The sequence below is a fragment of the Mandrillus leucophaeus genome, unplaced genomic scaffold (assembly GCF_000951045.1).
Source record: "Mandrillus leucophaeus isolate KB7577 unplaced genomic scaffold, Mleu.le_1.0 Scaffold121, whole genome shotgun sequence".
In the NCBI taxonomy this organism is placed as follows: domain Eukaryota; kingdom Metazoa; phylum Chordata; class Mammalia; order Primates; family Cercopithecidae; genus Mandrillus; species Mandrillus leucophaeus.
The window spans coordinates 2,263,241-2,278,458 of record NW_012100432.1 but is presented as its reverse complement, the minus strand read 5'-3'; the positions used below and the strand labels follow the sequence as shown (position 1 = coordinate 2,278,458).

The 15,218-nt window shown below is 38.0% G+C and overlaps 1 protein-coding gene across 10 annotated transcripts in view; it reads right to left on the bottom strand.

Annotated features, from left to right (window-relative positions):
* MITF (microphthalmia-associated transcription factor) overlaps positions 1 to 15,218 on the bottom strand; it is a 226,764-nt gene that overhangs the window by 4,418 nt on the left and 207,128 nt on the right. For 6 of the 10 annotated variants that reach the window (XM_011971045.1, XM_011971068.1, XM_011971051.1 and 3 more), the window contains 3 exons: positions 12,915 to 12,971; positions 7,376 to 7,451; positions 4,499 to 4,646 (listed from right to left, as the gene is read on the bottom strand). In XM_011971045.1, coding sequence (XP_011826435.1) covers positions 4,499 to 4,646; positions 7,376 to 7,451; positions 12,915 to 12,971 — 281 coding nt within the window. Of the gene's footprint in view, positions 1 to 4,498; positions 4,647 to 7,371; positions 7,452 to 12,914; positions 12,990 to 15,218 lie in introns of those variants that run through there. The other 4 variants (XM_011971039.1, XM_011971058.1, XM_011971079.1 and 1 more) reach the window with 2 other exon arrangements.

Below are 15,218 nucleotides of genomic sequence, written 5' to 3'. Positions count from 1 at the left end.
CCATGGGTGCTGCAATGAACTCACAGAGCACTGGAGATAGCCTAACATTTCAAGGGAAATGGCAATACTACCTGAGAACTACTAAACTCAAGATAGTTCTCTTTCAGCATCAGACTGTGCTATACACTTTTCAACCACATCATATCATTGCAAAGTTGGGCTTGTGGCGGTTGCTGTGATGAAAGAAAAACAAGTTTCGCATGAACATCACTGTGGACTGGGCAACAAGGGTGGTGGTGTCCAGTCTGATTCCAAGAGACTTTAGAAGTTGTGCAGTGCCCAACAGGCACACACATCTAGTTAGTAAGTAATATGGTTATTTAATAACAAAATAAAAATGCTATTTTCCTTTTAATTTATATGTTTTATTTTTTCAAATGGCTACCAAGTTGTTAAAACCTAAATACTTAATAAGTTGTTTGGACCTAACAAAAAGAGTAGGTATTTCTTTTGGTCTGGGGGGATGGTAAAAAGCTTGCTAAAACACTAAGAGTGCCATGAAGTTAAAAAGTTTTGGTAGTGATAGCAAAAGCTGTGAAAGTTCTATGCAAGTAACTAAAGTTTTAGAAGCATCATTTAACCCATTTCACGATAGCAAAGGGAAAGTATGTTTTTAACTCAACAAGTAAGTTCTCATCTATAAGATGAACAACTTTTTTCCTTTCCTTCCTCACATACATTCCTATTATTGGCTAAATTGTGTCCTGGAAAAAATTTGAATGTTGAAGTCCTAACGTTAGTACCTTGGAATGTGACTGTATTTGGAGACAGGGCCTTTAAAGAGGCGATTAATTTAAAATGAGATCATACTGGTGGGCCTAAACCCAGTAGGACTGGTGTCCTTGTAAGAAAAGGAGATTGGGACAGATGCACACAGAAAAAAGACCATGTGAACACACAGGGAGAAGACGGGCATCTAGAAGCCAAGGAGAGAGGCTTCAGAAGGGACCAACCCTGCTGACAACTTGATCTTGGACAACAACTAGCCTCCAGAATTGTGAGAAAATAACTCTTGTTTACTACCCAGTCAATGGCATTTCACTACAGCCGCACTAACTGAGTAACACACTTACTAAATGCCATTGATTCCCCCTGTATCATTGCAAAATGCCTTCCAAGTAAGCTCTTTCTCTTTTTCCTTTCTGAGTATATCTCTAAAATGAACCATAGAGACTTTAATTGATTCCTGATAAGCATTCTGGTTCTCCATTCCAATGCTATCCCTTCTATGACTGTGAAACAATAATATGTAGCAAGAGAATATAAATTTGAAGCAAGTCACCTTTCCTTATCAGAGAGGGGAAGGACTCTCCACGTGACATGGCTTCTCAACCTTTGCCCACAAGCTGAGAAACATATGTGCTTGAAAAGCCATGTTTCAGTCTAAATTCAAGGTTTTTGGATCTGCAAAATCCTTCTTTGGATGCAATATGAGTAAAAGCCAGGAGCTTGAGATGTCACACAAGTACCTTCAAGTTCCTTTAAATAATCTTCAGAAACACAAGTTTCTTCAGGCATCATTTGAAAGCCCTGGGCTATTTAATAAAATGGCAGTTTCACTGATATTAAGGATTCATGCTCTTTCTTCTGTGAAAACTTTTGCGTGCATCACTTACAGTGAAAATGAAAGAAAGCCCTTAGGCCCATACTGAAAACATGGACTCTTGTAAGTCTACACCAACATGCTAATAAGAACAGCACCTCCACACATGCAGATTGTCTTCTCAGAAAAAGAATAATAAAGTTGGATTAAGAGAGGCAAACATCTTACTCTAATCCTTTGTTGTCTAATTAAAAATATTTATCAGCTGATTAAAGCATTACTCAGATTTCTAAATAAGGTGATAAATCTCATCTAGAGAACTCTGGCTTAATTGCATTGCAGAACTTTCCTAATTAATAATGTTTTCTGTGATATGCAAAAGTTCTAAAGGCTGCCTCACATTGTCATTGGAAGAAAATCAAGATATCGTCACCATGGAATTTCCAATGCACATATTTCACAATATTCGTATTTCATATGAATATACATGTTTGGAACCCTAAAATAAAACAAAACCTAGCTACTCTTTCAAAATAGTTATTACATTTTAATACTTGTAGAAGGAAACGACACATTAGTACAAGCTGCTTTTTCTGTTTGTTTTTTGATATGGAGTCTTGCTCTGCAGCCTAGGCTGGAGTGCAATGGCACAATCTTGGCTCACTGCAATCTCCGCCTCCCGGGTTCTCCTGCCTCAGCCTCCTGCTCCTGAGTAGCTGGGATTACAAGCATCCACCACCACGCCCAGCTAATTTTTTTTTTTTTTTTTGTATTTTTGGTAAAGAGGTTTCACCATGTTGGCCAGACTGGTCTCGAACTCCTGACCTTGTGATCCACCCGCCTTGGCCTCTCAAAGTGCTGGGATTACAGGCGTGAGCCACTGCACCCAGCCACAAGTTGGTTTTATTTTTATTTCTATTTTTTAATTTTTTTTGAGATGGAGTCTCACTCTGTCACCTAGGCTGGAATGCAGGGGCGCGATCTTGGCTCACTGCAACCTCCACCTCCCGGGTTCAAGAGATTCTCTGCCTCAGCCTCACGAGTAGCTGGGATTACAGGTGCTTGCCACCACATCCAGCTAATTTTTGTATTTTTAGTAGAGATGGGGCTTCACCATCTTGGCCAGGCTGGTCTTGAACTTCTGATTTCGTGATCCACCTGCCTTGGCCTCCCAAAGTGCTGGGATTACAAGCGTGAGCTACCATGCCCGGCCGACACGCTGCTTTTATAAATAGGTAGACTACGTTCAAGAGATTAAATACCTATAGCTACTTGTTGAAGAGACAGAACATAAAACCAACAACCAAAGCCAAGGTAGAGGAGGGGAGGGGAAAGGAGGGCTTTCAAATTACACACAACCTCTCCTTCACTACCCAGAGTCCTAAAATGCACTCCAACAGGGAAGTGGCTTCCCACCTCCCCGACCCGCAGCTGAGGAATCGCTGCAGTGAATGAGAGATGTGAAATTTCAAAATATAAGCATTCAGAAGACTGGAGACCATTATTATAAGTGAATTGCTCTGTTTGAAAAGTTCAGCGTCCAGGAGGAACACCATTAGGTGAAACACAATGGTCTCTAGGGTGTCATACTTCTCACTGCTGTTTCGTAAAATAACTCCATGAATAGTTGTACTGGAAAAGTTGAAAGACAACCCTTGCTTTACGGCAAAATCTAGTAAAAGGTGGGTCAGCCTACTCAAGAAGAAGGTACGGTGTCATTGACTCTTACAGATAGGTTTTGTTCAAAGTCAGCAAATTAAAATTACCCTCACAAACCCCCTTTGGTTCAAACAAGGAGTCTGTTTTTGAGGATCATTTCAGAGGAAGTAGTGCCCTTTCACCCAACAAGAGAGGCCGAGCACCTGAGAGAAGTTCCAGGAGCTGACACTGAAGAGGAACTCCCCATCTCCCGTTTACACTGGTGCATGTACCCACTGAACAGGATGACGCACAAATTGTACATATTAATACAATGAGTATGTCTTCCTCTAAGGGTGTATAGTTTAAGTTAAAGATATATGTTACAATTCCACTATTTATAACTATCTCCAGGAATTATGTCCTTAACATAAGATCCTCTGGGTGTCCCCAAGTTCCTTATAAACACAGACTTTGATCATCAACTGCTTCCTAGACCCTGCAAATACTAAGGCATCTTCTTATTTAACATGTATAGTCAGTGCTTATGTTTTTTATGTTCTACAAAGTCACTGTGAACACTGAATGGGTGGACACTGAATGGGTGAACACTGAAGCACTGTTCCCAGGGGCATTACAGGTTAGGTTCCTGTGAGACCCCAGTCACAACACTTAATCTTGTTATATGTATATTTCTGTTGGAGGTCACCTTATGTAATATATGTTGTTGACCCGTGAATATTAAACTCACAGCCAACAGAACTGTAACTCATGCCGGAAAGAAGCTTATCCAACACCTGTGTTTTCTCTGTAAGACACATCACGGCTTTCTTGCCCTCAGGAACTCTAGACATTGCTTCCGCATTATGCTTGGGGGTCATTTTAAACAGCGAAATCACCAACAGAAACAATAATGTAGAAAGCACTGAACAGACCACGAAAGGGGCACTTGTTTAGAGGATGAGAGCTGAAACAAGAAAGCAGACAGTCAGCCTCGGGCAGGGTCATTCGACCTCACCTGGAAATGCGTGCCATGGGTAGCTCAAACTTGCCACTCTGCACATGTCTGAGAATGACTGTGGGCACGCAGCTCAAACTGGCCACTCTGCACATGTCCAAGAATGACTGTGGAAGTGCCACAGATATTGATTTTGGGGTTACAAGTAGGCAAATTCACACATACAGAATCCACAAATAATAAGGACTGACTGTGTTAGGATCATGTAAGTCAACTCCCCTGTGGCTCATTATATCCATCTTTCTACTGTCTTGAAGTTGGTAACAAGCAGTAAACTTTACACAACTCAGGCCGTGTACCTGTATTCTGAGCAACAAATGCCGGTTGGCGTGCTCCAGTTTCTTCTGTCGGTTTTCAAGTTCTTTGGCGCGTTGCTGTTCTCGTTGCAACTTTCGGATATAGTCCACAGACGCTTTTAAGATGGTTCCCTTGTTCCAGCGCATGTCTCTGCAATGGAAATGGAGGAAAACAGACATTTTTAGGATTTGAGGCTCAATGAAAATTCAATATTCAAAGCATTCCATATCTCTTTTTTTGAACTTAAAAATTTTTTTTTTAAATTTTAATAGTTTTGGGGGAACAGGTGGTGCTTGGTTACATGGATAAGTTCTTTATTGGTGATTTCTGAGATTTTGGTACATCCATCACCCAGGCTGTGTACACTGTACCCAACCTGTAGTCTTTTATCCCTCACCCCCATCCTACCCACTCCATCCCTTCCCCGCAAGTCCCCAAAGTCCATTGTATCATTTTGAAAAGCATTCAATTTTGAAAATGAAATAATCATACATTAATAATAGCTACCATTCATGAGTGTTTGCCACGTGCCTAGTGTTGCCCACCCAGTTTGTACACATTGTCTTACTTAACCCAGACAAGCACCTTGTAAGATAGAGACTTTGTGCACATGTTGAAACAGAGACAATTCAACTTGTCCTAGGCCGCACAGTACCACATGGTAGAGTCAGGACTTAAATTTAGGTCTGTTGATTACAGTTTCCTTAAACATTATATTAAACAGTTATAGGTTTCCAAAACTATAAAAGTTAACTCAGAGTAAACGATGGTAAAACAGATCTGTGAGATCACACTACTAAATTGTTTGTGGCATAAACTCAGCATCCTTCTATTTTTTTTTTTTTTCCATCAAGAATTATCCCAAGCATGCTATCTAGCCTCTCTCTATCCATTTCCTCATCTACAAGTATCAGGTGGAATGGGTGAATAGAGGGTCGTTAAACAAGTCACCAAGTAATTGATCCTCATATGGTTACATTAAGAACAAAACAGAAGTTCTCCCATAAGAGGGACAGTTCCAGCCCCCAGAGAATTCCCTGGGGTTGGTCCCTGGGGTCTGAACACCAAAGATGGCAACCCAGGGGAACGTCCTGAGATACCCAGAGTGAGCACAGACTTAATATTCAGAGCTAAGATCAAAGTAAGAGAAGTAACTTTAGCAGCCAGAGAGAAATGTAATTAAAATAAATGATGCTTCACGTAGGCCAGCAAGATGAGAAATCAGATTTGGGATATGTGAGGGGTCACTCAGTTTAAAAGAAGTGATTGTTTCAACCAATTATCTTGGGTTTTGCTTCCTTGTGAGATCCAATCAATCAATTATGCTTCTGAGTTTAAGAAAGGGTTTTCAAACTTTTTTTTTGTTCAGTAATAAGAGGGACTCTTTTTTCACAGAATAGTGTATATAGATCTCCATTATATAAAATCAACAAAAGCAGACTTGCTCTGGTGGGAGAAAAGGTACTGGGCTGAGACCCCAGTCTATGAGACTGCGTCTGCATAACAGCCCCAAGGCACATTCTAGAAACCTGGTGTGGGAAAACCACCATATAGATTATAGTCTGTTTTATCTTAAAACAATGCCTACAATTAAAGATCTTTATCAGTTCAGATTATAAACCCGCAAGTATTCTAATACAATGGGGAAAGAAGATATGCAAATAGAGGCTTTCACTGCAGCCCCATAATTTCATAATATGTTGCTAAAGAGATTCACATGCTACAGTTTAAAAGAATATGCTAAAAAGTGAAAGCTGATAAAGAACAGGAAAATGGGAATTCAATTTCAACTATCATGCAAGACTGACTATAGGAAATGAAGGTCACAGCCCTTTAGTAGGATACATTTGTGCTGTAGAACTGAGAATCTGAAATGTTTCGGGTTTGAAAATGCCTTTCCTTGAAACCTGGGAAGGCAAAACATTGAAGATGGAATTGTGCTTGTACATTCATCAAAACCACCTCACAATAGGTAATGGTTTTATTTTATTTTGTTACAAATTCTCCAACAATAATGTGAATAGCAAATTTAATAAGCCTTGCATGAATAATACTTGATTTCATCTTTACATTTTATTAGGTAGCTAAAAGGTCATATTCAAAGGCTAATTTCACAGAATGCCTATGGGGGCCATTAAAATGTATATATTTTCTAGCCCCTTGCTTCAAATGAGCCAATTTCTAATGGATAAAAACTGTGTGTTTGTTGTCCTATGTGCTGACGTTGCAGGTAACCATAGGCTGGTAGGAAAGACTTGAGAAAATTATCTTTACAGCTGTTATCTCTGAAGGGGGCAGGGTGGATAAAGAGAGACCAAAAGCTGAAATCCAAATTAGCTGACCTGTACTTAATAAGAGGATTAAAACATTACTTTTTTTCCCCTACAATGGTAAAACATACAAAGAGCAGGCAAGTTTTCATAAAAGCAATTGACCTTTTTTTGTCTGTTGAGTATCATTAAACTTGAAGTCTCTAATGTCCGTTCTGTACAAGTCGAAGAGCAGTCAACAAATCTAGCTTTAACAGCTATTGAAAGTTCTGTTCTGCATGAATCATTAAAGGAAGTATTTTTTAAGCTCAGTATTTGTTTGCAAAGAATTCTTAGGTTTCAGAAAGTCACCTCCTCTCAGAAAGCCACCTCCTCACAACCAAAGCATCTAGTGTCCAAAGATCATTTTGTACAATTCAATGCTTTTGTCTTGAAATTTGTTTGATGAGACTAACCAAAAGAAAGGTGTAAGAAGAATTTAGGAACAGAACCAAAGGGAGAGGAGAGACTTCTTTACTTTAGTTTTTACAACTGCATTTTTTACAACATATGAAAAAACATTCAGGTCCGAAAAATATATGATGCAGATTAACACGCAATTGTACTCACGGATCATTTGACTTGGGAATCAAAGTACCTAGTTCCTTAATGCGGTCATTTATGTTAAATCTTCTTCTTCGTTCAACTTCAAGAAAAGAGCACAGGAAAGGGCCATTAGTAACAGTACCATGTATGCATTTAGCATATCTCATTAAAGGCATGTGCATATTAACTTCTCAGGTCATGACAATGGAAACCTGAACTTATTTTTCCCCTATTTTTACTATGTTTTTGGTATTGCAGTTAAAAATGAGCTACCTTTCTTTATCATTTCCAAAGCCCTTAGATACATACGATTTCTCATTTGCTCCTACAGCAACCCCGAAATCAGTTACTATCCTCAGTTACAAATAATGAAATTGCCTTGGAGATACCGTTATTAGGGACTTGGCAAGGACATCCAGCAATATCTGGTGAACAGCCCAAATTCTAACCTAACCCCTTAGAGCAGAAGTCAGCAAACTTTCTGCAAAGAGCCAGGAAGTTAGTACTTCTGGTTTTGTGGGATAAGTAGCAAAATTGAGGATATTATGCAGATATTTACTTAACCAGAGGGAAAACAAATTTCCACACATTTTTTACTGACAAAATTCAAAATATAACATATGAGTACAATTTTTCGCAAGGCAAATCTAATGAAAAGCATTAGAATTTATTGTCATGCTGAAATTTGCATTGTATATAATTTTCATGTCACTTTTTTTTTTTTTTTTAGCATTTATTTATTTATTTATTTATTTATTGAGATGGAGTCTTGCTCTGCCACCCAGGCTGGAGTGCAGTGGCACGATCTCGGTTCACTGCGACCTCCATCTCCTGGGTTCATGAGATTCTTGAGCCTCAGCCTCCTGAGTAGCTGGGACTGCAGGCACATGCCACCACATCTGGCTAATTTTTGTACTTTTAGTAGAGAAGGGGATTTCACCATGTTGGCCAGGCTGGTCTCGAGCTCCTGACTTCAAGTGATCTATCCACTTCAGTCTCCCAAAGTGCTGGGATTACAGGCGTGAGCCACTGCACCCGGCCTTTTTTAACCATTTAAAACTGTAGAAAACATTTTTAACTCATAGGCCACACAAAACACCCATGCTCTAGCCTAGTGCTACCCAACAGAAATATAATTTACATATGTAAGTTTAAGTTTTCTAGTAGTACTATTTAGAAAGTAAAAAGAAAGAGATGAAATTAACATTTTATTAAATCCATTATATCCAAAATATTATTATTTTAACAGGCAATCAATGTAAACATTTACAAATTAAATACTTAACATTCTTTTCTTCATTCTAAGTTTTTGGAATCCAGGGCACATTTTACACTTTAATTTTACATCACAATTTGGACCAGTCATATTTCAAGGCTGAGTAGGCACTGGTGGTGAATGGCTGCTGTACTGGATAGCATAGACCTAAAACTGAAGTCTAGTATTTTTAGGTATACCATGAATCTTCACAGCATTCCTATTTTATAAATCTAGGTGTAAGTTCAACTATCACCTTCTTAAGGGAGGATGACAGAATAAGGCATATGAGATGATAAATGTCTCTAATTAATGTAGTCAAGCAAATAAATTCCAAATAATTTGAAGTCTAACAAACTGGATTGAAGTTGTTAATATTTACTCTAAATACCATAATATATGTTTCTTTTTGATCCACTAATAGTCTGTACACTTAGATAAATAATGTGATTCCCTGCTTTCCCAATATAAATTGTTTTGGCTGAGGGATTATTCCAATGATGAAATCCGTTTTATATAATATGAAGTCCTACCATTAGACTTCTATAAAATAGAAACCCTAAGTGATGGTCAGTGGTTTTGAAGAAGGAATTTTGGGGTCCTTGATCCAGTAGCTAACCTTCCCCAAAACTCTTAAGTATGTGCTTTCTTCTTATTTTTTTCCAAGCACATAATAATCATAAAATTCCTCTAGCTCCTCTGGCTCCTTGCTATTCCTCACGCAAGCCAGATACGCCCCATTGGTGGACTTCATATGGCTGTTCCACCAGCCTGGAACATTGTAGCTCCAGATATGTGAATGGCACTGCACTCACCTCCTTCAGGTAGACTCAGATTTACCTATGAGACTTTCTGGTCATCCTCTTTGAAACGGATCCACCACCTCCCATGTCCATGCTGACACTATACTCCCCTGCCTGCCCTTTGACTCCATGTGGAACTTTCTGCCATTCCATATTCATGTATCCCATTGATCTATTTGTTATGTTTATTTGCTGTTGCATTCCAAGTAACTGTGTGCATCTGGCACATAGTACGCTCTCAACAAATATGTGTTAAATAAGAAACAAAACATTTAGAGTGGAATCATACTAAAAATGACTCTGCATCTTTTTTTTCACTCACCAGCATACAGCTGACATCTTTCACTGTCAATATTTAGGTGTACTACATTTTGTCTTTAGTTCAGTGACTTCCCTTTCCAATCATTTATTAGAAAGATGATATAAGCTAGTAAAAAATTTAAAAAAATACAAAGGTGTATTAAAGAAAAAGTAAAAGCCAAGTCTTTATACCATCCAACATCTATATGCCTGGGCAAATTGTCACTGATAAGAGTGATGTCTAGATAGTCGCCCAAGCACATATACATCCATATAAACACATACACAAGCACGTCTCTCCCCAGTGTGTTCTTTGTACACAATGGGATATTATACGTATTATTCTGCCCCTTGTTCATCTCACTCGGTAATACGTGATAGATGACCCCTAACTCAAAAGCTAGTTTCTCAGGATGGGAAACTCATTTTCTGGTTCACATTGTAGAAAAGTGCCTCACACAAAACAGGGGCGCTCTTTCTCTCTCTGTCTCTCTCTCTCCCCCCCATATATATATGTGTGTGTGTGTGTGTGTGTGTGTGTGTGTGTGTGTGTGTGTGTGTGTGTATACGGCTGAGTGAATGAGTGAATAATAAATGAATATATCCTTTTGTACATTTTGGCAAGTATTCTTACAAAATAAATTCCTAGAAGACGAACAGCTTGACCAAGGGGCAATCTAACCTTGATTATTAATTCCCAATGGTTGGATGAGACTTTTAGCTTGCTTCATAGCCTTCAGAGTTTGAGCTGATCATGTTTGCACTTTACGGACAACCTTGACCTTGACAGTTCAGGTGCCTGATGATAGGTATCTATTGTTTTTGACAAGATCCAACTCAGTTTTCCACATTTCACTTAAGTAGTTTTGGGTAATGCCTAATTATCTTGTTTCTAAGGTGTTTTAAAAGAAGAAATATCTTAGGGTAAAATTACTGAGAAGCTGGAGGAGGCCTTGGAGATAACAGTTTATCTGTTTTGGTTAAAAGAAAAGGAGAGCTTCTTACACTTGACATGAGAACTGGGGAGGGGTGTAGCTCTTAAAGTAAAAACCAGCTCCCTCAGGACCCAGCAGTTCCATTTCTCAGTTCCGTTTCTAACCTAGAGAAACAAACTTTCTTGTACACAAAGAGACACATATAAAAACGTTCACTGTGGTATTGTTTATAACAGGGAAAAACTAGAAACAACATAAACACACAGCAGTTTGGAAGTCACTAAATATCATACAGTCACACTGTAAAATACTATGCAATTAGTTTTCAAAAAGTAGATAGATCTAGACTTCTAACAGCAAAAGGTCTTCAAAACATACTGCTCAGTAGAAAATCGACATAAAATGGACAATATGACATTGTTTGTGTTAAAACATAGAAATCGGGCAGGCGCCATGTCTGGCCGCGAAGGTGGCAAGAAGAAGTCACTGAAACAGCCTGAGAAGCAGGCCAAGGAGATGGATGAGGAAGATAAGGCTTTCAAGTAGAAACAAAAAGAGGAGCAGAAGAAACTTGAGGAGCTAAAAGCGAAGGCCGCGGGGAAGGGGCCCTTGGCCACAGGTGGAATTAAGAAATCTGGCAAAAAGTAAGCTGTTCCTTGTGCCTGAGGAGATGGTGACCCTTTATTTCATCCTTATTTAAACATCTATATTCCCTGCCATAACATCTTTTGCCACCTAAAGCTGGAATTAAGTGTTGTCTTGGAGCTGTTGTACATTTAAGAATAAACTTTTGTAAAAAACAAAACAAACAAACAAAAATCTTACAGTGGCTCATCATCTCTTTAGTTGTTTTCACTAAGTCATTCCTACCATAACTGTGAATTTAAAGTAAAACCAGCTCAGAACCTTGCCAGAGTCTGCTCTTTGGTCTTTGTTCTACCCTAAACTTTGTATCACCTGAAATTAAACCAACTCGTTTGAAAGGAAAAAATAAAATAAAACAAAATAAAACATAGAAATCCGTACGATTTATTTTCTGTGTGCATATGTCTATATTCTTAATACACAGAAAAAGGTCAGGAAGAGCAATGCCAAAATGAAACCAACATGCATATTGCTGGGGACTAAAGGAGAACTCTGGCCTTATTCTATCATTTTTATAAGGACAAAGTGTTTATATATGACTCACATTCTTAAAAATCAATTCAAGAAACAGACAACATGAGGCCATGAGATGAGAAATTCACACCCGATTTCCTACCTCCAAGCTCAATCCCTTTATTAAAAAAAATCTGTGCAGCTTGTCTTACTGGCTTATATTAAACAAAAATTAAAGTATTCTTAGGAGACAATTTGAAGATTTGATCAAGAGTAAATTAAATGCGTAAAAAATATTTCAAATGCTTTAGGACTATTTTTTTTTAAGTCACGAATAACGTCAGAAATGTAGGAGGCTACCTCATCCACTTACTCCCCTTCAGATCTCTTTCTTTCTTTCTTTTTCTTTCTTTCTTTCTTTCTTTCTTTCTTTCTTTCTTTCTTTCTTTCTTTCTTTCTTTTCTTTTCTTTCTTTCTTTCTTTCTCTTTCTTTCTTTCTTTCTTTTTCTTTCTTTCTTTCTTTCTTTCTTTCTTTCTTTCTTTCTTTCTTTCTTTCTTTCTTTTCTTTTCTTTCTTTTCTTTCTTTCTTCTTTCTTTCCTCTTTCTTTCTTTCTTTCTCTCTTTCTTTTCCTTCGTTTTCTTTCTTTCTTTCTCTTTCTTTCTTTCTCTCTCTCTCTCTCTCTCCCCTTCCCTCACTCCCTCCCCCTCTCTCTCTCTCTTTCTTTCTTTCTTTCTTTCTTTCTCTTTCAAATCTCATTGGAGAAGGTGCTCCCCTAATCCCCTTTTGTTAATAAGTTCCTGTGTGAGCAACACTTATAATTGGGTAGTTGGGGATCAGTTCTCCCTCTCACCAAAAAAAAAAAAAAAAAAAAAAAAAGAGAGAGAGAGAGAGGGAGAGAGAAAATAAAAAACCCACTACTATAAACAAGAAAAATAAAAACTCGTCAGAAACTGAAACTAACTATATATACAAAATTCAATTTGATCTGAGATAAAATATGGGGAAAATATATACCTTGGTTTCTGTCAAATACAATTTTCTTCCAGAAGAGATAATTTTAACAGCTGCAGAAATCAACTCTCCTCTACAGAATTTCTGGGAACATTTTTGATATATGGGGGAATATTAACTCTAATATCAAATGTCATGAACACAAATAAAACCAACTTACTCAGGTTGTGATTGTCCTTTTTCTGCCTCTCTTTGGCCAGTGCTCTTGCTTCAGACTCTGTGGGAAAAATACACGCTGTGCACGTGAATGAAGTCATTAGAAGCTGGAACTGTTTGAAGTTGCACAAAATGTAAACTACAAAATATCTCATTTCCCAAACATATGGAAGCTTATCTGACTTGACTCTAAGTAAAAATACGTTTTTTTAAAACGATATCTTTTTAAAAAGCTTGCATGTTTTCAAAAGCAATATATATCAAATATACAATATGTAAAAACTGGGCTTCCACAAAATGGTAAAAAAAAAACCCGGTAAAAATTATCTATAGCACACTGTAAACATATATAGATACTAGCAAGAAAGATATCGATAACTAGAAAACTATGTCAATTTGCTGTTGATACTTTATTATCAGGGGTCTGATATCTTTTCTTTTCAGGCCATAGAAGCTTTCAGTCCTTTTTTGATGCCTTTGTAACATGCTGATATAAAAACTGAGTAGAGGCCCAGCATGGTTGCTCGCACCTGTAATTCCAGTACTTTGGGAAGTGGAAGTGGAAAGATCACTTGAGTCCAGGAGTTCAAGACCAGCCTTGGTCTTTACAAAAAATAAAAAGTCCAACATGGTGGCGCATGCTTACAGTCCCAGCTACGGGAGGCTGAGCTGGGAGGATCACTTGAGCCCAGGAGATCAAGGTTGCAGTGAGCCGTGATCATACCACTGCACGCCAGCTCAGGAGACACAGAGACACCCTGTCTCAAAAAAACAAAACAAAACAAAAAAAACCTCCCAAATTGGATCTATCTTCTGACTAGTTCACTAGTTCATAGAATGAACTCATTTTTTCAGAAGTTGGTGCCAGATTCTGTTAAAACCTGCTGTAATGAAATCATCTAACAACTTAGGAACAACTATTTACTAGCTTGAGTCTATACAAACAAAATAGGAATAGACGCACTCGGTGGCAACTCCAATTGGAAAGTTCTATTTGCATAGCAACTCTTGTGAGATCTCTGGGATAAGAGACTGCTTTTTGCCTTACAGAGAACAAAACAAAACAAAACAGAATTTAAAAAAAAAAAATGTTACTTGACCAATCTTGGGATTCAGAAAGCTCTGTTATTTCCTTTTCAGAAGTGATAGTTGAAGCATTACACTATCATAATTTAGAATTTTATCTCAAAATAGAAATCATTTTAGCATAACTTATAGCAACTGAAGCATATATATACACCATATATATTTATTATATGGGTGTTATGTATGTATATATGCATATATATATGCATACATACATGTATATATGCATATATATGCATATCTATGTGTGTGTGTGTGTATATATATATATAAAACTCAGAAGTTGAATTCTTTCAATTGTGATGGTCAATCCAAATCATTTTCTAGTTTTTTTTTCCTCACACAGAAGCATGACTTATATACCCTCCACTTCAATGATTCCTAAGTTGTTGTTGTTGTTTTGTTTTGCTTTGCTTTGTTTCGAGACAGGACTCATTCCTCTTGCCCAGGCTGCAGTGCAGTGGTGCGATCACAGCTCGCTGCAGCCTGGAACTCCTGAGCTCAAGCAATCTGCCTGCCTTAGTTTCCCAAAGTGTTGAGGTTACAGGTGTGAGCTACTGTGCCTGCCCGACAATTCTTGCTTTTGCTGTTGTTGTTGTCTTGCAGTAAATTTCCTTTTTGGTAGGGTAACTAATTGTGTTTTGGCTTTGGATGGTTTTTACTTATTAGTTACTCTTTTCACTCAAATCCACGGTTTTTAAAAAATGTCTTTCTCCTGCTTATTTTCTGAAAAAAAATTTTTTAAGACACCCTTGACTGGAACAGGAATTCTCTGTACCAAATCCATATTCCATATTCTCAGTCTGTTCATCCAATCCTGCAGGATGCAAGGATCAAATAATAAAAGGAGGGGTGGGGTAAGGGCCATAAAATTCACCATGGTAGAATGCCAGTTCTAATATAGTTTCCGCCATGTTTTAATGACCAAATAAATGCCTTCCCTAAAGCATTAAGCAAAGTAGAGAAATAGGTAATTTCACACTTGCCTTAAGAACAAATAATGCCCATTGCTCCATTTTATAATTTTTTCCCCCCTGTGTAATAAATCTTTTGCACACAATACAGCAAAAGACAACAGGATGCATCTGAAGATGTAGGAAATATGTTCTCTTGCTATCCCAATTGTGGGCTCGAATGTGTGTCAAAGGAAAATTCAGATCTGGGTTCTCAAACTCCAATGCCTCTAGGGGCTTGTAAGAAACATACATATCGGGCCGGGCGC